This window comes from Pempheris klunzingeri, chromosome 6 (assembly GCF_042242105.1).
Source record: "Pempheris klunzingeri isolate RE-2024b chromosome 6, fPemKlu1.hap1, whole genome shotgun sequence".
In the NCBI taxonomy this organism is placed as follows: domain Eukaryota; kingdom Metazoa; phylum Chordata; class Actinopteri; order Acropomatiformes; family Pempheridae; genus Pempheris; species Pempheris klunzingeri.
Window position 1 is genome coordinate 20,693,408 of NC_092017.1, and position 24,623 is coordinate 20,718,030.

Sequence of the window (24,623 nt, forward strand, 5' to 3'; positions counted from 1 at the left end):
ACATAAATGTGCCTATTTTAAGCGTATTCTGTTTATAGCAGTCAAGTGAGCAGTTGCCGGCCGAAGTCCTCTCTGAGCTTTTGACGTATTTTTAATACCAGAGACACAAAGGAGACGGACGACAAGGCGTTTAAGGGGTGAGTCCGTTTTTGGTTATTTAATTTTAGACACAAAGACACAAAGTGAGTGACACACAATAGAAAATATTTACACCAGTGTCATGGAAATGTTTACAGTTATCTGGGTAGACACCTAAGCTTTTCACAGTAAATGTTTGAACTCAATCAAGTAAAACATATGAATCCTTTATTTGAAGAAGAGCTAAACAAAGCATGCACAGAGCAATAATAGTAAATATATCATTGATATGGACTATTTACAGGCTGTGTTGTATGAGGAATATATACATGTCCTTTGGAAATTCTTTAGAGGCAAAATGTTGATCACTGTGGCTTCACTTAGTCATTTCATCTCACCTGGAAGACAAAACATTGATGATTATTAAGATTGAATATCAATGACAGAAATTAGGTGATCAAGCAGAAGGAAGCTTAAGTTTCTCTGCTTTTTTGGGGGGGTCATTTTTAGTCATGCTAGCGATCTGGCTCCAGATCTTTTACATTGATTTCCATAACTTTGGTGCAGACATTAATGTTCCTCAGAGGATGCACCCCACTGACTTTCCTCTAGCACCATGGGATTCAAAATATTGGATGGCTTTCCCTGAAAGTTGGCACACACACATTCATTCTCCGCTCATTCATGCTCCATTTTTTATTTAATGCCTTCATCAGGTCAAAACAAATACTTTGTTTATGACCAAATACCAGCAAATACCACCAAAATACCGGCTGTGGTAGAAATTCACACGTGTGAATCACTAGGAAACATAAATGTGCCTATTTTAAGCGTATTCTGTTTATAGCAGTCAAGTGAGCAGTTGCCGGCCGAAGTCCTCTCTGAGCTTTTGACGTATTTTTAATACCAGAGACACAAAGGAGACGGACGACAAGGCGTTTAAGGGGTGAGTCCGTTTTTGGTTATTTAATTTTAGACACAAAGACACAAAGTGAGTGACACACAATAGAAAATATTTACACCAGTGTCATGGAAATGTTTACAGTTATCTGGGTAGACACCTAAGCTTTTCACAGTAAATGTTTGATCTCAATCAAGTAAAACATATGAATCCTTTATTTGAAGAAGAGCTAAACAAAGCATGCACAGAGCAATAATAGTAAATATATCATTGATATGGACTATTTACAGGCTGTGTTGTATGAGGAATATATACATGTCCTTTGGAAATTCTTTAGAGGCAAAATGTTGATCACTGTGGCTTCACTTAGTCATTTCATCTCACCTGGAAGACAAAACATTGATGATTATTAAGATTGAATATCAATGACAGAAATTAGGTGATCAAGCAGAAGGGAGCTTAAGTTTCTCTGCTTTTTTTTTGGGTCATTTTTAGTCGTGCTAGCGATCTGGCTCCAGATCTTTTACATTGATTTCCATAACTTTGGTGCAGACATTAATGTTCCTCAGAGGATGAACCCCACTGACTTTCCTCTAGCACCATGAGATTCAAAATATTGGATGGCTTTCCCTGAAAGTTGGCACACACACATTCATTCTCCGCTCATTCATGCTCCATTTTTTATTTAATGCCTTCATCAGGTCAAAACAAATGACCAAATACCAGCAAAACTGCCATTTCCATCATCCTCAGCTGCACATTATACCATACAGCCTCACAGAGCCACTACAATGGTTCCAGACTCTGTCTTGTTTCAGCACTGTTACATAATGAAGAGCAGCAAAGAATTATATAAAATATGAAAGATTGAGGGTTTTTTGCTCATTGATCTTATTGATCCTAAACCTGATCTCTCAACAAAAAAACACAACACTGTAATTACATTTTGTATGAATAGTAATCTGATCATGGTATTTATTCTAATATAGAATTTACCGTAGGAGTTTTGCTGATGCCAGGTGCTTCAAAGGAACGCCACTTAGTCTGAGTCTGTCCGAACTGCTGTGGGACCGAGTCTGGGCCGACAGCTTTGGTAACACCAGACTGGAAAACAAACAAGATTATTTCAGCATTATTTAACATTGCACACAGATATCACATTTGTGCAGCCTTTTCTCCACCTACACAGTACACTAATAACTCTGGAATTTGAAATGGGGCGTTTTGTGAACTTCTGACTCCTAAAAAATGGTTTTCTTTTGTTATCTCGCCTGTCCATCCTTCCTGTTGCTGCTGCCCTCAGATTCCTCTTTTCTGCTGAGTCCACAAGCGCCACCTTACCTCTGCACTGCTGTCCGTATTATCAGAGGAGTAAATCTCATTTAAAAGTGTGGGGTGGATGTCAGTATGTGTATACACTCAGAAAGCCAAATACACTTTGGCTTTGTGAGTGTATGCACAGTTTCTTCCCTAATTTTCTTTCAATGCCAGTACAGAGTAAATAGCTGGTCTACTGTATTTATTTTACCTTGTCATTGAGCCTTCGGAGGCTCTGAAGCTCTCTGTCTTTCAGAGACAAACTTTCTTCCTGCAGCTTCTTCTGTTCTCTCAGCCGGTTCTGCTCGATCAGTAATTTCTCCATCTGAAGAAAATATAAACATTTTATTTCAAATGGAAAACGTTGTAAAAATGTTTCTTTTTCTCTTATAATTTAGATTCTTGTTTCAAAAAACAGGCAAAACAGGAGCAGATTATCATAAACAGTAAATTCCACAATGTTAGTTTTATAACCAGACACTGAGGTAAATCAGCTCGTTCTGTGGATCTCTCCCTTGGTTCCCCATTCCCACCAACCCGCCCACACACCCACATCAGTACACAAATATGAGCTACCTGGTCATCATGGGTCTTTTGCGTGAGCTGTAGCTGCTTGGCGGCCGCGACGGCTGCCTCACTGCGAGTGCTTTCACACTGCTGCAGATTAGAGGTCAAATGTGAGTTTTGCACCTCCAGACGACTGGACAGGGCCTGGATCTCAGCCACCTGGAAGAGGAAAATAAAATGTATTTACTGAATAAATGTGGTATACTTCTCATCTAATGCTGTGTTGTTTTTGTTTTTCGCTTACATGTAATATTTGCTTTTGTAGAGGTGGCAGAAAAAGGTAGAGGGAGTCACTCAGATCATGGGCCGTGGGTGAAGAATGTGTCATTAACTCGACTGCAACCAAATGTGTTTCCAGATGGTGCCTTTACATAATCGCACCAGTTTTTCTTTACCGTGTGTCTATTTCTATGTATCAATGTGAGCATTTGTTAATGTCAACAGCACAATAGAGTATGTGTTGTTCAGCTGACACAGGAATTACATCTGTCCTGAATGTCTCCCTGAGGGCTCGACCCCATCAGAAGTTAATTTTAAACATTTAAAGACAATGTGTAGAAAAGTTTCCCACTAAAATTTGAGCATAGCAAAATTACTCTATACATTAAGATTCATTAAAGAAACTTTAAGCCATTATCTACTGCAACTTTTTGGTAACAAGAAATAAATAAACACAGTGGCCACTTTATTAGGTAGGCCTACACCTGCAAAATGTAATGCTATCCAATACTGCAATTTAGCCATAAATTCTACTGTTAGAATTAGGTAATAATGTAATAAAGAAGATATGGATTTAATGTGTTTATTACTGAGGTTGTAGTTTGCAGTGGGGTTGAACTGGGCTACATTATATTGAGAGGTGTTTCTAATATTTTGTCCACCCAATTTACAAACACGAGGAGAGCAGAATCACATTTTCCTGTTTGGGGGATCAATATATGGAACTTCTTAGCCACAGAACCCAAACTTAGAGCTACAACGAGCGGTTAATCAAATGAATAATCATTAAGAAAGAAATACAAAATATTGTCTGGTTCCAGTTTCTATTGTATGAGGGTTTGCTGTTTTTCTCTGTTTTCTATCACTGTTAATAGAGTATCTTTGGGGTTTTGGACGTTGGTCGGACAAACAAGGCATTTAAATACATTTTCACCTTTTAAAGACCAACAGAGAAAGTAATTGGAAGATTAATCGATCATGACAATAATCTTTAATGGCAGCCATGATCAAGTAAGAACAGTTTTTGAATCAGTCTCGCAGTCATTATCATTCAGTTGCTTTTCACAAATCAGAAATATGGTCGCCCATAGTGAAGATGGATTCGAGCGGCAAAACAAATTATGATTTTCAACCTCCAAGTGAGTGTTGATCTGAAAAACTGCTTTAAAGAGTAAAAAAAAAAAAAAGATATTTGCTAAGGGAATTTTTTCGGTACAGTGCTGCTGTGTCAGCAGAGCTGTATGCGTCACCTCTGCTTTGACCTGAACTTGACTCAGAGGCCGTCTGTCTCTTTAGCTAGATTTATCATGACTGATGCAGCGGATAGACTTCCTCCCTCGAGATATTGGTTTCCCATCCAATTTGTTCTTTGGAATATTCCATCAGCTTAAGGAGAGTTGAAGGGAGGGTTGGCAAGAAAGAAGTACAAGCTCTGAAAACTAAAAACCCGTATAAAAAATGGTAGAGAGCCCACTGAGTACATTACTGTACTTGGGAACAGGTTTGCGGTGCTTCATTTGAGTTATTCTCCTTTAGGCTACTTTATACTCTAAATGTCAGATGTCTTAGCAGTTCCACCAAAGATAGACTTTCCCTCTCAACTGATCAGATGGTTTCCTATAAATAATTTTTTGAGGCCTAAAGTGGTAAAAAATATACAGCAGTTAACCAAAACAGCAAAGATGAGAAAAAAAGACACCTAAATTGCCACTTTTCTGCAGGACAAATACTTTTAATACTTCAAATATGTTTGGCTGATAACACTACTGTACTTTTACCCAAGTAGGATTTTGAGTGCAGGAGTTTTACTTGTAGAGGATGTGAGTAAGTTTATTCTAGTTCCTGTTAACGCAAAAATTGAGTCATTTCACTGCTTAATCCCTGAGTGGAGTTAGGGAGAAGCCCTGGACAAGTTGGAAGTCCATCATTTTAAATAATGATATTAAATCAAAGAATTGTACACACCTCGAAGAATCACAAAATATGCTGCACGCACCTTGTTGCCCACTTTGTCTAAATAGAGCTGGAACTTGTTCTCCACGTCTCGGGACAGGTTTGTGCAGCTGTTTCGTATCTTCTCCATTTGCTCCTGCTGGCTGTCACAGGTGAGGTGAAAGGTCATCTGGTGGGGGAACAGGCTGTTGATCCTGTTCAGGAAATCCCTGGTCACCGTTGTGATCCCATCCAAAGAATGAGTAAAGTCCTCTTTGCACTTCCTGGATTAAAAAAAAAAAACAAACAAACAAAAACTTTAATGTGTTTAGTCTTGATATTTCCAGTTGTGCTCTCGGAGCAGACGGAGACGCAGACGGTACCTGGTGTAGACGGTGAGCTGCTCCTTCAGCATGACGTTCTCCCTGCGCAGGGTGATGGCCCCCTGGTGGTGTGTGTCTCTGTCTTTGATGGCGCTGTCTCTCTCCCGGCTCAGGTACTGAACTGTCTGCGTGAAGTTTGCCTCGATGAGATTTATCATAGCTTTCTGCTGGGCGTTGAGGGTGTGCAAAGTCTTCACCTCACCTGGAGAGTTCAGTAAAAAAAGTGTGTATTGTCACAGGAAAACTTCAATAGACAGTTACACATTTATTAACCCTGGAATTTTCTTTACAAATACTCTGGTACCACTTTCTAATAAGTTGCCCTTTACAAAGTGCTCATGTTTAGTAAATCGTTTTGTAGATTAGTTATTTGACATTAATAAAAAGAACTTTTGGGTTGCCAGGTTTAGTTGCTAATGTCACTGCTATCACTGCTAATGAGTTTCTCATTTTCTAATAATGTGCCATGTCATTATTCTACGAGTCATTAATAAAGGGTAATAAACTATCTACAAAATGCACATACACTTGTGCAAATTCTAATGTTTCTAATGCAGTGGATGTTTATCAACAGATACATTTTTCACAACGTTTCATTAGTATCAGAGCATTAGTGACCAAGTCTCCCACAAAGTGTGGTAGTGGAGTACATACTGTTGGGAGTGACCACAACAGGGGACTGGATCGGAAGAGTGGGACGCCGCGCCATCATGGTGAGTGTGTTCAAATTAATTCTCTCACACTTAGTCTACAAAAGGAAAAAAAAACATACATATTTACTGGATGATTAATGATTTGTGGGTTCTGTTTCATTACCATGATGACCAATAGTGGTGGAATATAACTAAGTACATTTACTCTCCTGTACATAAGTTCTATTAAACTGTTATTTGACAGTCTTAGTTACTTTACAAATTCACATTTTCTATACAAAATGTATAAGGAGCTTCTAAAATGTTGCTTTACTATAGATTAAAGTATCCAGAACTAGTTGACTGTCCGATTATTGAAATTTTCTGAACTTTTCATGGTTCTAGCTTCTCCGATGTCACTGCTTTTCCCAGGTAATCATTTTAATTATTTTGTGTATTATTTTATCTTTTTATTTTGACCAATATTTGTCCAAAACAAGGCTTGTGGAGGTGTCACTGTGGCATTACCATTTCTCACTAGTTTTTGTTTTACAAACTAAACTGCATATCAATCAGTAATGGAAAATAATCATATGTAAATTATTTACATATTAGCTCCACTTCAACCAACTACAACAGTAATCTTACTGTTTAATAATTCATAATAGTGTGACAGTCACGTTTCTTGCATTGAGTACTTGAAGTACATTTTCCTGATAATACATACAGACAAATTTCAATTACTACTTTTACTTCAGTAAAGGATCTGACTACTTCCTCCACCACTGATGACCAATATGAAAACTACAACAATTCCTAAGGAAATAATTGTGTTTTTTTGAACACTGTGAAAATTGATTTGCTCTTGTTGTCAGCTGAATTATTCAAAGATGATAAAGAGGTGTTAAAAACTACTTAACTTTTGCACAAAATTGCCTGCTTCTTAGTATAACTGTGTCATCTACTTACTATTTTTTCTTTCAGCACAAATTCTGTGCTGTTAGCATCAGCCTTCAGCTTCTCCATCTCTTTCTCCAGAGCGGCCTTCCCAGCTGTGCAAGCTCCCAGCTGAGCTCCCAGCTCGCCTTTCTCCTTTCTCAGCTGGATGCTGTTCTCACTCAGCCTGTTGAAGCCCAGCTCCAGCTCCTTCAGAACATCAGATAACACAGCATCATCATCGTCAGTGTATGTTTAAAGCTCTGAACATGTTGTGAAATGAAAAGATAAAACATAATAGGCTGATGATTGATGCTGTCACAAACACCAAGTCCGTCTCACTTTTGAAGCCTAATTAAGTCTTAAAGTCCCATTCCACTAAAAAAATGTGTTTTCTTCTTGTTACTTCACTTGGAAATGGATGTCATTTTACATTTTTTTGTGTAGAAATTATATCAGACACAAAGCTGAGCCTATAATTATTATAGTAGAGTATAGTAAATCACTGACCTTGACCCTCTTCTCCTCTGCAGACTTCTCTGGCTGTCCATAAATGAGGAAGAGCACCAGGCTGACGATGATCAGAGACTGGATCAGAGAGGAAAAGAAGAAGATGATCCTCATATAGTAGCCACAGCTCTTTCCTCTGGGCTTGTGCAGGGGCTCCCTGGCCTCCAGGCCAAACTTGGCCTGGGAGTAGCTGGAGCTGTACATGACTGTTGGAGGTGAAATGGTGGCAGCCGGTTTTGGGAGATCTAAAAAGAACAACAAAATCCCCAAGGTGTGATCCTCTCGTCAGAACAGGTGCTGAGGCTTCAGGCTGAACACTGTCGAGCAGAAATGCAAGAAAAGCCAGTGGTGAGATTGTTTGTTTCACACAGTCGGGGTGTAGAAACATACAGGCAGAAATGGCGTGTTTGGATGGATGTAAACAATGACCTTTAGGTGTGTAAAGGGGCCATGTTTATAAATGCTGCTGGAGGCACACTTCCAGTCCATCCTGGCCCTCCCCTCTCTTCTCCTCCCTTCCCCTCCCCTCTCCTCCCTCATCGACCTCTGTCACAGTTACAGCCCCCAGCAGCACCACTGCCAGGATAATGACACATTTTCCAAGTTTGAACAAAAGAAGATTGTCGAGACAGGAAGATTCAATCACATTTAAAGATCCCCTTAAGACATGTTTTAAGAAATATTGCAACAATTATTATAAATTGTGATGATGATTTGTGGCTGATGTGGCTTTTCCACAAAATGCGTGGTAACCTCTTTGGAAATGCTACATACATACATCTACTCCAGACTCCAGAATTACTGGAAAAAAGATGTCACTTACTTCACTGTAAAGTCCATTTTATGTGTATGTGAAAGTACCAGTATTACTGAAATTAGTCTTCAAAATCAATACTTGATATATAAGAATTGATCCAATTTGTTATAGATCATGGTCTCATGAATATTAATTTCAAAATGGTGCCCGTGTCTTCTTTTTCCCCCTCTTTTGTATACTGTATGTGTACTCTGAAACAGGTTTTTCTTGCTGTAATCATTCCTCCTGGTCATCCAAAAGATCCACTCTTAATGTGCTTCTAATGTTAACGAAGGAGGACAAAATCCACAGTCCTCGTTCTGGGCAAAAATGTATCTAAAATTTAATTTCAGTGGGGTACAAAAATTACGAGATCACACTGAAAATAGTTCATATTTTCACGTAAATCTGAAAATGATCAGAGAGTTCGAGGATTCAGAAACAGTTAAATCCCAAGACGTTATGACTTATGAAAATAGAAATAGTGCAGAGATTTTCAATGTGGTCTCAGACTTTTGGACACGACTGTACATGAAAACAAGGCTTCAACTGCAGAATTGCACTCAAGTAATTTTCCACCACTGTTTGCATGTGCTATAGAGGAAACCAGGAAAGATCACCCATCAGTGCCACATTTAAATTTAGCCACTCCAAATTGTGACAGAATTCCTGATCATATTCCCCTGGCGGTGGATGAACAATGCAAACCAATTTAGGAGTAAAAGCAAGAAATACCAAACAAAAAAACAAAAAAAATCCACCATATCCTGTTGCAAGCAAGCACGGAAAGGAGTCATGGCAGTGGAGGAGTGAAAAAATGACAAACAATGGGGATTCTTCAGGGATGAGGGAATAACATATTCTCCCTGCAGTACAGCCACACTGGATCCCCCCCGTGCTGTTATCTGCGGTGATGACGTGGGGAACAGCCAGCTCGTCTGGGGAAGTGTGTTTGAAAGGGGAAAGGCCCTCTGAGCCCGGGGTTTTCCTGCGCCCCATTGTCTCCCTGACAACCTGTCCTCACCGGAAAAAAAACTAATTTATGAAGGTATGCTAGAGTGACAGAAAATGAGTGACTATCAGGAGTCAGAGCAGACATTGGATCAACTACTGAACAAAAACAGGAAACCAAACAGTTAAAGACTGAGATAAAAACACCTCTTAAGATAACTGACCAGACACTTTAAGGGTGAAAGGAAAATATATATTTACCATTGAAGCAATATTCATGTCATTGGTTCATATAACAGATAAGGATTTAAACAGTAGCTGCAATAACTGCTTAACCATGCTGTCAAACAGGCCTGTAGATGGAGAAATTAGAGTTGTTCTCGACAGTGACTATGTCTGGATACTTAAGCGGAAGAGACTGCAAAATTAACACTGATTAATTTTACACTTCAGAACATAGGATGTACCTATAAAGAAAACTAGACTATTCTTTACCCTCTTGGACCACAGCAGCTTTCTTGAATTCAGATATCTCTAGAGGGAATTTGCTGCCATCTTGTGACATAAACGTAGAAAGCACATGTGAACATGAAAATATGATTAAACATGCCTTTTAATATCCAGAAACAGCATCAAAAAGCTCATCTATACAGTGACTTTCAAGTGCAGCTAGACTGGCAGTACAAGGGGCCTTTTTCACAATAAATCCATCAGTGCCACAGAGATCATTGTCAAAAGAGGGGCCACATCTGCATTACTGTACATTCTTTCATTGTCTGTGGAACAGACAAGAGTGACAAATCAACAAATGATTGAAAACAACCCCCTTATAAAATAGAAAATATATTAAAACAGGCAACAAAAGGTGGGAACTAAAAGGAAAAGGCAATATTACAGAAGATGTGACCTCTGTGATACAGTACATCTTATTACAGTTCTCAAAAGGCCAGCTATGGAAAACAGTCAGAGGTTTGCACTGATTTCACCCTTTAAGACTTACGGACAGAGCCGTGTAGTCTAAAATTTAAAAGAAAAATGAACTGCTAACAAAGCCTGATACTGTAACCATTGTTTCCTCCTTCCAGGACTCTTCCGATATCCACTTCATCATCGTCCCCAGGAGACCTCCAGCAGTTTTACAGTGAACAACCGGATCATTTTATTACTTCCTCAGCTTAAAACAATCAATGACTCATTCATTTATGGAAACGCAATGATTGATTTAGTATTAATCTGCTGAAATCCTTGTTTCTTTAGAACTATGACAGTTTTCCCAAATACTCTATTGTTGCCCTACAGCAGTTAATGGAAAAACCCCTCAGTAATAAGGTGATAAGGAAAACTCCTGCTCTTTTCTGCTAAACTACAGAGTGTGAATTTAACAGAGAAGCAGGGCTTTATGAGTGCGTGCCGTCTTAGACTGTTGCCTCAATGTCCTGAGGGTCTTCCCCCTCCAGCAGGCTGTAAGACGCGTGACTCTGGAAAGGTCTTTGTAAAGGGTGAGCCAGAAGTTTGGCCATGCAGTTGTGCAGCTCGATGGCAGGTCCACTCAGGGAAACTTCAAACCGATAGCACACGCCCTTGGAGTCCAGGTTGCAGAACGAGGTGTAGTTGTCCTGGAGACAGAAAGCACGCCTTATATAGAAATATCCAGATCACAGCTTCATTTGAAAAGTCACAGGGAAGTGGTTAAAATCAGAGTCACCCACCATTGATGAAAGGATAGTAATAACATGTGACATATTTATTATGGAAAGGTTGTCGCTCAAAGTCCAAAATGAAAAGTTTTTACGGATTGAGTACATTAAACCTATACGGTTAGACTATAGCTGATTTGATGGAATAAATAAATGACAATATACTGTGTTTACATTATTTTATTACACAGCTTTGTTGAATACTCGATTCTGATTTGTCAATTATGGCGTTCTACCGTCTGCTATTTCTGTATAGCAGATGGTTAAAAACTGTTCTGTTAGTTGAAGCAATAAAATCATATTTAAATCAGTTAAATCATTTTTAAAATCAATATTTTGTCTTAAATTGTTGATTTCTTTGGTAAGTAGTTGTGTAATAAACTGGATGATGTACAGTGAGCAATTGTTGCAAAACAAAACCCTTCAGGGTGATTCAAGACCTGCATCAGCCTGTCAGGGTTCCTTGCCGGGTTTGTTGGTTTGCTGTACATCAGCCCTTTCTTATTGCACCTAACAGCTCTCTTTCTATTCATTTTTTCTACTTTCTTCATCCATTTGTAGTATCTAAGGTGAAAGCTTCCCATGTTCATTTGTAAATAATTTAAGCTAATGCTATAAAGAAAACCTCTGAGCTAAAATGGTTATCAGATGTATACTTCAAGACATTTTTGTTTATACGTGTGCTTGCAGTAGTGCTCATACTGCGTAAAAAGATTCATGTTAAACGAATGCTTTTCGGACATAAGAAATAGAATAAAAAAAGAAAAGCTGTTGTATTAAAGTCCGTTTTCACAACATCCCTCCACACTCTGCAGAATTAGTAATATGGACAGAAGGACTTGGATGAATGGATGGCCATGGTGGCTGACGCTGTGGTTCTGGATGTGGTTATTGCTCAAACTACAGCGTGACTTTGTGGTTGAATCTATGATGCGATGGATGTGGCTACAGTAGCTGTAACCTTGACTGCTCCTATTAACTTTACCCAAGACAGCATTGTTAAGCTACATGGGATTTGAACGTGTGATGTTTCCATCAGATATGACACATGTTACCAATGCGCCACAGCAGTTCAGGAGTGCAGCAGCTTCAATACAACACTCTGCCAGCACAACCAAAGAGCAACGATGTCTATTCACTGCACACACACAGCCCCTGCGTGTAGTTAGTGCTACACAGTTATAAACTAATGTATCACCGCTACAATCACAGCAACAGAAGCAGAAGCAGCCAGAACACTGTCAGCCTGTGGCTTTTGCCATAATCACATCTACAGCCTGGGTCAACCAGCCTCTGCAGCAGTCGGTGAGAGAGTTTACTAGCTCTACTAGTTATCTATGTAGCTGCAGTGATACAGACTCGTGCCTGAGCCATAGCTGAGGGAGCTCCCATCTGCACTGTGGTCACGGCAGCAGTCTACTACATGAAACATTAGCATAACAGAGCTCAGCATTTCTCTATGGGTCAGAGGGAAAGCAAAACAATTTCAAGAAATTTCACTGTGACCTTTCACAGGCTGTGTAGGAAAGTCACTCAAAGAGGCAAAACACAAGTCAGCACTGATACAATGATACCACATTTTCTGTACTACTGAAACACACTAATGATGCATCACACCAAACAAAGTTGAGCCAAACTACAGCACACGTCCTGGGACACAATCAAAGCTGATCAATGTCCCTTGATCAGCTTATTCACTCACCCTCCAGCTGGTCTCATCCCCCTGCTCCTCTACCCCGTTGTGCAGGTAGACCACATCAAAGAAAAAATATGGAGACTGCAGCATTTTCTGCAGAAGGACACAAGAACAAGCGAGATTTAAACTTTAGTGTAAAGTTAGTGCACTGCTCAAAGCAGCCAACAACACACAAAGACGGCAAACAACAAAGAGTCAGCTTCACATTTAAAAGAAACAAATGAACCAACTAAAATACAGAAAGTCTCAGCAGGTCTCGCACTTACACTAACAGCCTCAGAAGGGTTGAACTGAAGCTGTCCTGCGTGACGGCTGTAGATGAGCACAGTCCGCACCACATATGGAGGGGGGATGGTCTGAACATTCTCCATCAACGGCAGCTCGATCTTCTGACGACTGCGAGGACAACAGAAGAAGAGATGACCTCCAGTAAACGACACGTATATGCAACGTTTCATGTATTTTTAGAGACCAAAAAGTTTTACAGTCAGACAGGACTTACATTACATTAAGCAGATCTTCCAGGTCTACAGAGGACAGTTAAGGCTGAAATGTAATGACTAGAATTGATCTAATATCCTATACATCGCTTCATAGAAGGACCTTTATTTCCATTGTTTAAGAATACGTTTTGAGAAAGGATACTGAAGGACTCGCATACATTGGTCTCTAGGTCATACAGACAGCTGCACAGCTCCCTGGGGTCCGAGGTGAAGCCTGACAACTGAGGCACAAATACATATACATAAAGAGAACAAAAATGTGGCAAAATTGTAGAAAAATTGGAGATGTGTTGCATAGATACCCTGCACAGACACTGTACAATGACATGTGAAGCAGATCAAGAGAGTCCTGTACTCACCCACAGAGCGTCATCATTGACTACTACCAGGGCAAACTCATGCCGTTTATCAATCTTGTGTTTAGTTCTCACAAACATCTCAATCATCTTCTGGCATATGTTTAGGGCATTCGTTTTAGACCTAAATGAAAGAGATTAGGCTGTGATGACAAATGAAACACCAGCACAGGGGAAGGAAGGCTTACTTTACTGTAGCTTACCCATTAAATGACTCCAACTTTGGCAACGACATCTCTTCAGAAAGATCTAAGCAGATGATCTGCCGTAAAAAGACAACACATGTTAGTAAAAGACTTATGGTGAAAGTAAGTCTTGATTTCCATGTGAAGATAAGTCAGAGCTGTAATGTGGGCCTACCACTTTCTCTGGACAGTTGACACGAGGAACTCTAAGCTGGTACTCTGCTGGTGGAGGGACGGACGTCGTCAACGTGGGCTGCTGCTGCGTGGGCTTCGGCCTCTCTTTGGCTCCAACAGCAGCAGTGGATAGAGGCACTGTGGCACTGGCAGCAGCCACTGCTGTTACTGCTGCAGGGGGGGCCACGGCTACAGCTGCAGCTGCCGAGACGGTTGTGGTGGTGGAGCTCGGCGGACTGTCGCTGGTTGAAGCCTCGCCCTCCCCTTCAACACGACTTCCCACGGCGGGCTGAGATATGTTGGGGTTACTGTTTCCTCCGAGGCTGCCCGTACTGCTGCGCCTGTCCTCAGCACCTTCTGGGTTGGAGCGTGTCCGAGGTCGCAGCTCCACCAGATGCTCCTCTCCATCAGCTGGGCCTGGCTCTGGCGTCTCCATGGATACACAGGTTGCTAAGATGATGAGTCAGAAACTGTTCACAAATTTAAAAACAGAATTTCCTTTACATTTATCTGTAGTTGGCACCAATATAAAAATGCAAATAAAATTTAGACTCATAGAGTGGTCTCTCAAACACATACCAGTAATAATGGTAAGTAAAAGACAAATGTCTATAAACCCTTAAAAAGGAACTACTTACTAAAATGTCTACATAGAGGCACAAGGATCACCACCGCCCACTCTCCTTGTCTGTACTTACTTTACAATCATATTTCTATTGTCATAGCCATGCCAGTATACAATACACAACGATACACAATAAAGCATTGATTCCGTCTGTATGAACGCAAAGTGAAGTGATGTTCTGTTTGATGACAGCGCAGTAGCAATGCGAGCTGTTAGCATTAGCTTAAAGACAAATTAGCGCAAATCAGAAAACTAGAGACGTGTGAACTGTTAAACGTTAAAACGTGCAAGTAGACTTACGTGATGAGCAAGTGCGAAACTTCTAGGATTAAAACAAAGGGAAACTCATTGAAAGTTGAAAAATATTTCAACGACGGGCTAACATTTGTTTTGGTCGGACAACTTCCTTACCGGAAATGACCCAACCCGGAAGTGTAAACGCACTATGGGTAATGAAGTTTAACGGGAAGGTGACGTTTTTTCTGTTCCCCCTTTTTAACTCCGTCGCCTTCATGACGTTTTAGCGTCGTAAAAGCAGCAACAGTAACGTAAAAAATGACCAAAAATAAAAAATGAATACTGATTTATGAATCCGTCCCATTAAAGTGATTCATTTATACAGCACCACCAACAAATCACTGCTTAATTGACTCAAAATTAATGTTTTTCATGCTCACACTGACAATTGGTTTCAGGCAGCAAACTTATTTTAATTGTTAATATGTAGCTTATTTGTCTTACATGAATATTTTAATAAAAAGTGATTTGAAGGCATTTCTATAATAGTTTCCATGTAATTTGAGGCCTAATCAGTATTAATATCCTTATTCTAGGTAATATTGCTATGCTGTGTACAAAGGACACATTTCTTCATATTGGAATTCAGTTCCTCCTCATTTCTTTAATTTGGAAATTCATTACTTCTTTTCAATGTGAGGCAGAGTCTGGAAATACTTCCAGTACCTCCCGTGTTGATTGAAGAAACTGTCTTTGCAGTAAACAGAGAGATGAATAATAAAACATCCTTTAACACGTCTATTAAGTCTGTGTCATGGTCCAAATTGTATATATCCTCATGCATTTTGTAATTACATAACATCATAGCTCAACCGATGTGTTGAAAAGGCATGGGGGCTACCAGTGGACAAAACAGGAAAGGACACAAAGTGACGAGGAATGGGTGGGGATGAAATTCTGAGTGTTTTCCACTTACTTCATTCATCACACTAAACACTGTTTGGCAGACATGTAGAGAGCAGACTGCACTAGACACTGACTAACTACTGGAAAATATAATAACACAAATAGCAGGACTGAAGAAAACATCCTTTCATTTTGTCTAAAGTTTAGATGTAGGCAATGAACAGCCACAGCAGAAACTAAATCAGTGCTGCAGTCATCAGGATCAAGAAATATGGAGGTGAGTTATGATCAAGTGTTTCAGTGCTTGGCTTGAAAATTACATTGAAAGTTACATGACTTGGAGCGTTACATGTTTCCTGGGCAAATGTGACAAGTCTGTAAGACTGTAGTGTACTTAAAACATCTGTGAGATGCCTTGCTGAGATAATGCACTTTGTCCTTAAACAAGATTGAAAACAGACTGAAATATTATACAGAATTATAACGTCTTGCATTGGTGTGAAATCTGATCTGACCATTGTGAATTAAGACCATTAAGAGGAATGTTTAATGAGTTATACTGCTGACTGAGTGGCATCAATGTAGAACACATTTACATCATATGAGTGGTGTCATTCCCACATTCAAACACTCTAAATTCACAGAATTTGTAAATATGTTAGTCTGCTGATCTATGTGTGTTATGTGCTTTGCCCAGTCCTTGCCTGAATGGCCTGTCTGTGGCTCTGAATTGGAAACGGTGGTTATAATGGGTGTATCACTGGCTGGTTAAAGAATTTAAAGTATGTCGCTGACCATTGTCTGCACAATACATGTTTGAATTCTACATACAAGATGGAAGTTACAAGATCGTATTATTTTGGCATATTTATTGACAAGATCTGTATTTTATGGCAGAATTAAACAGAGACGCTTTGCTCTTATTTCACGTTTTAGGCATTTAGCCGACATTCTTTGTATACAACAAAAGATGGTTTGGTCCACAAATATTTGCTGGGCAGGAAGTTGGATCTCAGGATGTTTTAGTTTCCTCCTTTTCCGCTGCTTAAAACAATAGCTGCTAAATAGTGCAGCAACAATGTGTGGTTCAAGAGCGTAACAGATTATTAGAGTGGATGTTTACTGATACACTATTTTACAACATTTAATAACGAGCTACTCTTCACTGAAATATGATTATTTACAAGCAGTAAGAACATACATATTATGTGTTATTTTGGTAAAAATGGAAAAAAAAAGAGGACATTTGCTTTAATATAGAGAAAATGATAAAATAATGACCTTACAGTCCAAATATAATTTCCTGTTTCTGCAGGACTCCAGCCTGGTCAGATGTGACAGCCTGGATGCTGGGTCAGGGTATGACACAGAGGTGATGACCCCTATCGACCATGTGACCCTTGACCCCGAGGACTCTGACCCTGCAGCCAGCCTCGAGCCTTCGCCAGCAGAACTGGCTCAGTGTGAGGCTGAAGTTGGCACGCTGCTCAGCATCATTGCTGAGTTGAACAAGAAGATGGGATCATTAAAAGCACCAAGGTAAAGAGAGTAATTAGATGAGTCATTTATTTAACTGTGGCACTTCAATGAGCCAGAAAATTGATCTGAATGAAGGAATTTGGGTTCACCTCAAATAAATATTTTGGTGAGACCACGTTTGTTACGTATTCTCGATAATCAATAAACAGTGTATAAGTCTTCTTGTAGCTTGTCTGAACATAAACACGCTGGTGTTTAGAAGCAAAAATGTTGATGCTGCTGCTTTTCTGCAGTGAACCTGGAGACCTGAGACCACCAAGACCATCAAGGCCTCTGGTTCCCGACCTCTTGTCCCACAGGCTGGCCAGAAATAGCCCAGAGAGGAACGGCGCCTCCGCTGCCACATCTAAACCTCCACTGACCGGCCGAGGTTGGCAACGACACTGCATAACTTTGTCTTTATTCAGTAGACCACATCTTTTGGATGCTTCTTGGGTGCACTTTATGTGGGTGATCTTTCCTCCAACCAAGCCGGAGAAGGCATTTTGTATCAGAAAGAACAATCAATATGTTATATAAAATATTTATCATAAGACATTTTTTTAAGACAACAAAAGGGACCACAGAAGTGCACCTCACGTCATTATACAAGACTAATTGTACTTCTACCTTTTCTCCACTAGGGGGCAGTGGTGTAGTCTGGAGTAAACTCCAGGAGGTTTTATCATCAGTGGAGGACTCCATCAGCAGTAAAAGGTCCTGGGCCGCCCCCATCACAGCTTTCGACCAGGACAGGCACAAAGAGCATCTGAGAGCAGCCCAAGACAACTGGGTTAAAGCCACTCAGGTATTTAAACTGTCAAAAGCAAATTTTTTACAAAAACTAATATTAGGCCAAATTTACTGATAAAACCAACTTAATCAGCACAATTGTTAGTTTTTGCCTTTGCTTTTGCTTTTGTGTTTGCTCTGAAGAAAAATATTATAAATTCATTCATCATTATTCAGACTCCCATCAGCCCTTTTTAGCATTTTTGTCACACTGGGTGCAGATGTTGGAGGACATGGAAAGAGAGTTTGGGATCTCATGCCCAGCTGGCCTGCCAAAGGACCAGAATCAAGGGGACATCCCAGATGATCTGGAGAAGCGTGACTCTCCTCTCAGAAGCACCTTTCAGAGTCACCAGGAGGAGCTGGAGAGAGCGCAAAGCACCGTCAGCCAAATGGAAGAGGAGACGAACAAGGTGGGAGAAGCTCTGCTGCTTCATTAACATGAATGAATGTGGTGGATGTCCTGGCAACAGCAATTTATGGAGCTAAAGGCTGGATTTTATAACAATTCAGTGTGTTTATTGGTGGTTCATTCTCTTGTCTTTCAGCTGGTCGGTCTCCATAAGGCCTGGAGGTCAGGCAGTCGCTCTCCTTCCTACCGGCCCACTGCAGGGGCGCTCAGTCCAGACTGGGCCTCTCCTCCCTTCCCTGGTTCCCCTTTACTCCTCAGAAGGTCGAGCAGAGCTGTAGCACCTCTGTCTGTGGGTGGGGATGGTTCTCCGCTGGGCTCTGTTAACTCCTGCAGTCCTTGTCCGAGCCCCATCAACCTGGAATCTGAGACAGAACGACTGAACAGGCGAGTCTGAGGAGTTTCAAAGCAACAAAAAGCAGCTGCAGCACACTGCCAACGCCTCTATTACTTTCTTATTTGTATAATCAAAACTCTGTATGAAACAAAAGTGTTTCCCCCAGTTTGTGCTCTTAACTTCGTCACCCTCTCCCTCTTCATCCCAGGTGCATTGAGAGGCTGAAGGCCAGAAATGAACGGCTGACTGCAGCTCTGGAGCGAAGGAAGGGAGAGTCCGAACAGATCAGTATTACACTAAACAGACTTGAGGCTGACTGCTCTGCCCTGCAGATGGCTCTCAGATACTGGTACACACATACAACCTGACACACAAGTACAATAGCCTGTCTGCACACATATCCATAGTCTTTGCCTGTAACGCTCTTTGACGTCTGTCAAAATAATAAATGCACGCAGGTCAGCAATCTAACATTAGTAATCCAGGTTCTTCTCATCCAGTGAGGTTGTGTTTTGTCTTTGTGGCTGTGATTGACAGTGAGGAGTGTGAAGAGGCCTACAGCGAGCTCCTGTCACTTTATGACGCCAAGAAGCAGCAAAGCATTCCTGCGCAGACAGACTCAGCAGGTGTTTGAATACTATGTTTTAATACTACTTCCAGCTCAGTGCACGCATTCGCTTACATATACAGTGGGCATGCATGTCATTCACGCAGCTAGCCTCACAGTTTTTCCTCTCATCAGAGGCGGTCGGTGACAGGCAGCAGGCTGACAGTCCATTAGCTCAGCTCAGGAAAATGGGAACTGAAGAGCTGTCCACCTCCTTCTCAACAGCAGGGGTCACAGAGGAGACGGAAACACAGAGTCACACAGGGCAGAGGTGATGATTTCAAGTACTCTTTGTACATTCAAGCACAGTAATAGGACTGGATAGAGAGGGAAACATGTCAGTGATGACAGATTGACAGACTGAGAGGATAAAAGTTCACGAATACCGCATATATCATTCTGTCTCATCACCAAAGATCTACATGCTATTGATTAAGTGTTTCAAAAGCTATCAGGGATGACTCATTGAAGTGTTTAAGTGATAAAAAACATTTGAATTCAAAAATAGCTTTTTCACTCACTACTTGTAACCCCGCAGGAGACCTGAGCTGGGGGATCGAGAGGCTGTTCTTCGTCAGCAAATTGAGCGCCTAAAGAGGGATCGGGCGGCAATTTGTATCCCCAAGCCAAACCCAGGAATTGAGAGAATAATGAGCCCTGAAACTGGTCATCCGGCTGGATCGAGAGGAGGACATTGGACTAAAGACAACGCCAAATCTCCAGACACCAAGAAAGAGAAGGCTTCTCTCTTCTATGAACTCATCTCTGTCAGGGTAGGAGCTGTGCGTCTTAATTTATGATAAAATGATCCAAGCCTCCACAGTCTGTTTCCAACTGGTGTTCTCTCGGTCTCCTGTCCAACTCGATTATGTCCAATAATGTCAAAATTACCCCCCAAAAACTATAAAAAGAAAAAAATAAATAGTCTCCTTGTATCTTGTCGTCATGTTGCTTTTCCAGTCAACCAACAAGGTGAAATGCCATGCTTCACATTTTATAGATGTGTAAATTACTGCTGGATGACACTACACATGAGTGATGTAAGAAAAAAAAAAAGGTTAATGATTGATAAGTGTCTGAAATCTCACTTTATTGTTCACTATTGATTAAACTATACTAGTGTCTATAACAGAAAAGTGAATGAAGGAACGAGGGACTGATTTTGGACAAAGCTATTATTTCAAACATTAATTCATACAGCACAACAAATACAGACCAACACAAGAAGACAGAAATCTACTAATTATTATGAAATATTCAGATTAATCAATACCAATACAGAAATCATATCCAAATTCTATGCATAAAGGCTTTAATCTCCCTCAACAGTGACAAAAGTGGACATGAAACCTGCTAGTTGTGATAGAATACATACATCTATATCTTGTGCTTCTGCCATTGACTTGGAAAGTCTTCCACCACAGCTTCACTTGTGCCATATCTGCGTTCAGCTCTTTATATGCTCTGGTTTATGGTTTAACTGTTTATTTTCAGGAGGAGATGTCAGATCTGCGAGCTCTAATCCGCCTGAAGGAGAAAGAGCTGAGGTGTCTCGAGTGGGGCTTAATGGCCCAGAAGGCCCAGGAAGCAGCTGGAGCTTTCGTTCCAGAAAGCATCAGAGAGGAGCTGGAGGATCGTAAGACTGAGCAACAGGTAGGACAGAGCGGCATCAGAGAGGTTTTTTTTTAATTTTCAAATAATACAAAGTCAAGGTGAAATGAGCAAGAGGGAGCAGGACGTTGGTCTATTGTGGCAGACCCGATTCAAATCTGGGTGTCCCACATGGGAAATCACACATCTACCAAAGCAGAATCCCTCCAGGCCAAGAAGGATATTTCGGTTCCACAAGGTCTTCTGCTGGGCTGTCCTGTCGCCGCAGCACAGATTCATACCCACCACACACCTCTGTCATTGTCAAATGCGAAAGAACTGAACAGCTACTTTAGGTTAACACAGATGTATGTCTCTTACTGTAAACACAGAGCGTCACAAACAAAGTTCTGTGCCTCAAGGACTAAAAATTCCCTCTAAAACCGGCTTCTTTTCCTCCTCGATGTTTCTCTTTAATGTTTTCAAAGAACAAAGATTTTATCTGGATGCATACAGATCAAGTATCACTTGCTTTTGTTCAATAACTGATCCTAGAGACAACAATCGCCATTCTGCTTGCAGCATGATAAATGTTATTCTGCTCTGCACTGTTCTGTCCCAGCCTTCAGCTCAGTGGTTCCCAAACTAGGGGTCGGGTCCCCACAAAGATCTGAGAGGTCACAAGGTGGTGAACAAGATGGGGAATAAAAAAGAAAAAAAATGTGTTTCTGCACCACAAAAACTAAATTTTTTCTGACTTTTCTCTAACCCTGTCTTTTATTGTAACATATTGGAAACTATATGCCATATATACTATATATATGCTTGAAAGGCTGATAGTGTCCACCTCTGCAACACTGCTTCGCTTCAGATGGTCACAAGCTGAAAAGTTAGGGAACCACTGTTTTAGATAACTATGTATACCATGTTCATTAATACAGAACTAAATGGGAAGAGGGGGGGGGTTGGGCTTTAAATGGGATGCTAATTGAATGTTATTTTACAGAAACTCTGTGAAAATGCTGCTAAACTGGGTAGTGACGAGGACATCGCTGGCCCTCGAATGAGACCCATTCTGAAAGAGCTGCAGGCCGTCCTGCAAAGGTGAGACACGGTCTTTTCTCTGTGGTCCAGTGTTAAAAGCGTGGCACTAACACTGCAACAATTCCCTACATGAATGATAATCATGCCCTCTAACTATAAAATACTATCAATAAAAGCACCTATTAAATGTATTTTAATATTAGACTTGAAGTGTCTTAACAAGGAAAAACGGGAAAATTAACAAATGTAATGTCACATGGAGAAATCTGTGCATTCACAGATACAGAAAAGGTACCTGACGGCTGCAGCCTGTGTAAAACATCCTTCAGACAACTGTTGCCTGGTGTTATCTGTTGCTTAGGAACGCTGTCAGAAGAAAAGCAGACTTTGGACATAAAGGGCTTCTAGTTTTTTCCATCAGATGCTTTAGAGAACATCCTTTTTCTAACCTCAGTGAAGAGTGTAGTGCAGAGTAGTGAATACTTCTAAATAAAGCACTGCTGTTAACACTTCGTAACATGTTTGCTCAAAAGTCAAGGGCACATCACAAAGACATTTTCTGATTCTATTCATGGATTTCATGTGATTTCTGAGAGGAAACATGTTTTGTTTTCAGGGAACAAGCCCTGAAGAAGAGACTGGCTTTAGTCCAAGACTCACTAAGCACAGCTCTGTCAGACAGCACACCCCACAGGAGAGACAATGGAGAGCAGATTGCTCGGCTTACACAAGCTCACAGGTAAGAAACACAAGAAAGACATTTAATAGACTGCATGTTTTTCTCTCTTCATCGTCATCTTCCTAATCTGCAAGCTGGAAAGCAGCAGATCGTAGTGTATTTGTTAAAGCGAGTGCACTAAATTGTATTTCACTTTCTTCCATTTCAGTAAAGCCTTGAGTTCATACCGGCAGATTCGCAGGAAGTACCGGGAGCAGGTGTGGAGGCTGGAGCAGAAAGTGGCAGCCATGACGGAGAGTCACCACCAGCAGGGCGACACGCCGAAAGCTGCAGGGGAGGCTTTGGAGTGGAGGAGGGAAGAGACGGTCCTGTGATCCTGAGATTCCTCAGGCAGAGAATCAGCCTTCCTGTTCGTCAAATTTATCCACGTCAGCGACAATGTTCAGTCCTGCTGAATTCAAGTCACTCTCATGTATTTTCATAATTTGTGAAGTTATGGGGCCACACAGATAAAAGCCTCATCACTGCAATTTTTATCCATGCTGGCAGCTTGGCTCCATGGAGGACAATGTCAGTCAGTTGGCCCGGGGGCCCATGAGAGTTGATACTGTACAGATATCCTCAGACTTTTCTTCCAGTGCCACCACAAGGTTGACATTTGTGGTCTTGAGTGAAATGCCTCAACAGATATTAGAAGGATTTTGATTAAAATCAATGTCCTGCTCAGGATAAACTGTAAAAGCTTTGGTGGTGACTACTCATCTTCATCATCAGGTCAAAATTTTAATTTGTCCAAGTTCATAACCAAGTTCCTGCAAAACTAATGACATTCCCATCAGCCTCAGCTGTACTCTGTGTTAAGTGCTAATAAGCAAATGCTAGCATGCTAATATATGAAACTAAGATGGTGAACATGGTAAGTCTTATACCTGCTTTATATCAGCATATTAGCTTTGCTATTGGGAGCGTGTTAGCATGCTGACGTTTCGTTCAAAGCGTCACTGTACAGCCTCCCAGGGACACAAGCATGTCGCATGCCGTTTTTGTAAAAATATATGTATTTATTTATCTTTCAACCCAATAATGACGTCTACAGCAGTCCATTCAGGTATTAATTGGCTCTTGAATATAGAGCATGCAGGGCAGTAGAACACGGAAAACGCTGCCTGTTGTGTCTTTTCACTGCTTGTGAGAGTTTCCAATAAACTGAACTGGATTCCCAAACGTAACTAGTCCAACAGGAGTCACATGTGACAAGACACATGCGTTATTTCAGAGAAACAGCTGTTTTGCAGTCATGAATGTGTGAGGCTGATTCAAGACCTGAGCCCACTGAGGACCTCAGGACTGACCTCACGAGAACACATGTCCCTTTTTCCCATACAAGCCGACTCCATAAAGCCACTCCTGACCGGCCGTGCTGTTGTGACAAAGCTCACAGAAGGGGGATGGGGGCTCGGACAATGGCACACATGATGTGCACACAAAATGTACGGCCAGCCCATTTGTCTTCTGAGCACTTTCATAGTTCTCTCAAGCTTGTTGTCTCTACCTTTCACTATTTACACTTCTCTTAAATGGTCAGTTCACCCAAATTACACTAAAAGCACATTTTCATACTTCTTTCAAGTAGCCATCCGAATAGTTTGAGATTTCAGGGATCTATCTCGGATCAATCTACTGGGTGACATGCTCCCTCCTCACAAAGAACATCAGCACATACGCATGCCCCTTTTGGGATAACTATACCGGAAGCGCCAAAACATTGGTCTCAGAGTCCAAATCATCATCAGACAATAGCCAATTGGTTCCATGACTGAGGACAACGATTGGATATTTGTTTTTTGGGGATTTAAAAGAGTTCTGCACACTAATCATTGTATTCCTTAAACACTGTTGGACTCGTGATGAAAAGTTAAATGAAAAAGAAGTAAATCGATGCACCAGATATTTTCTATTATTTTCCACGAATTTCAAAATTCCACACGAACATCCTTGTCATAACATGGTGCCTACGTTACCCACAATACATCTCAACCAGATAGG

The 24,623-nt window shown here is 40.9% G+C and overlaps 3 protein-coding genes across 4 annotated transcripts; 1 reads left to right on the plus strand and 2 right to left on the minus strand.

Annotated features, from left to right (window-relative positions):
• Nucleotides 1-1,016: 1,016 nt before the first annotated feature.
• plvapb (plasmalemma vesicle associated protein b) lies at nt 1,017-7,895 on the minus strand. The gene is made up of 9 exons (XM_070832379.1): nt 7,476-7,895; nt 6,999-7,175; nt 6,052-6,145; nt 5,398-5,599; nt 5,079-5,298; nt 2,873-3,022; nt 2,508-2,621; nt 1,976-2,083; nt 1,017-1,363 (listed from the first exon to the last, which is right to left on the minus strand). Exons 1-9 carry the CDS (start codon nt 7,677-7,679, stop codon nt 1,355-1,357), a joined length of 1,278 nt encoding a protein of 425 aa, XP_070688480.1. The 5' UTR covers nt 7,680-7,895; the 3' UTR covers nt 1,017-1,354.
• Nucleotides 7,896-9,817: 1,922 nt separating this feature from the next.
• babam1 (BRISC and BRCA1 A complex member 1) lies at nt 9,818-14,865 on the minus strand. 2 transcript variants are annotated; one of them, XM_070832314.1, is made up of 9 exons: nt 14,759-14,865; nt 13,835-14,303; nt 13,678-13,736; nt 13,478-13,598; nt 13,261-13,339; nt 13,118-13,142; nt 12,882-13,011; nt 12,622-12,708; nt 9,818-10,838 (listed from the first exon to the last, which is right to left on the minus strand). In XM_070832314.1, exons 2-9 carry the CDS (start codon nt 14,267-14,269, stop codon nt 10,638-10,640), a joined length of 1,137 nt encoding a protein of 378 aa, XP_070688415.1. In that variant the 5' UTR covers nt 14,270-14,303; nt 14,759-14,865; the 3' UTR covers nt 9,818-10,637. The 2 variants fall into 2 exon arrangements, with proteins under 2 accessions (XP_070688415.1, XP_070688413.1); XM_070832312.1 differs by having other exon boundaries at nt 13,835-14,283; nt 14,759-14,859.
• Nucleotides 14,866-15,699: 834 nt separating this feature from the next.
• Nucleotides 15,700-24,174, plus strand: ushbp1 (Usher syndrome 1C binding protein 1). The gene is made up of 14 exons (XM_070832418.1): nt 15,700-15,878; nt 16,917-17,140; nt 17,374-17,510; nt 17,764-17,927; nt 18,133-18,324; nt 18,460-18,707; nt 18,866-19,006; nt 19,195-19,283; nt 19,400-19,535; nt 19,803-20,037; nt 20,759-20,917; nt 21,861-21,958; nt 22,515-22,637; nt 22,786-24,174. The coding sequence occupies exons 1-14, from the start codon at nt 15,873-15,875 to the stop codon at nt 22,949-22,951; spliced, it is 2,118 nt and encodes a 705-aa protein (XP_070688519.1). The 5' UTR covers nt 15,700-15,872; the 3' UTR covers nt 22,952-24,174.
• Nucleotides 24,175-24,623: the final 449 nt, after the last annotated feature.

What these genes read in the sequence shown, in the direction of transcription:
- ushbp1 (XM_070832418.1), top strand. An exon ending in GAGACAGAACGACTGAACAG is followed by an intron (nt 18,708 to 18,865) that starts GCGAGTCTGAGG and finishes TCTTCATCCCAG; the next exon opens with GTGCATTGAGAGGCTGAAGG. An exon ending in CAGAGTCACACAGGGCAGAG is followed by an intron (nt 19,536 to 19,802) that starts GTGATGATTTCA and finishes GTAACCCCGCAG; the next exon opens with GAGACCTGAGCTGGGGGATC.
- plvapb (XM_070832379.1), bottom strand. Translation starts at nt 7,679, where the DNA reads ATGTACAGCTCCAGCTACTCCCAGGCCAAGTTTGGCCTGGAGGCCAGG. An exon ending in TTGTGCTGAAAGAAAAAATA is followed by an intron (nt 6,146 to 6,998) that starts GTAAGTAGATGA and finishes TTCCTTTTGTAG; the next exon opens with ACTAAGTGTGAGAGAATTAA. An exon ending in CAGCTCACCGTCTACACCAG is followed by an intron (nt 5,299 to 5,397) that starts GTACCGTCTGCG and finishes TTTTTAATCCAG; the next exon opens with GAAGTGCAAAGAGGACTTTA.
- babam1 (XM_070832314.1), bottom strand. Translation starts at nt 14,269, where the DNA reads ATGGAGACGCCAGAGCCAGGCCCAGCTGATGGAGAGGAGCATCTGGTG. An exon ending in TCAACTGTCCAGAGAAAGTG is followed by an intron (nt 13,737 to 13,834) that starts GTAGGCCCACAT and finishes TTTTTACGGCAG; the next exon opens with ATCATCTGCTTAGATCTTTC. An exon ending in GAAGATCTGCTTAATGTAAT is followed by an intron (nt 13,012 to 13,117) that starts GTAAGTCCTGTC and finishes TTGTCCTCGCAG; the next exon opens with TCGTCAGAAGATCGAGCTGC.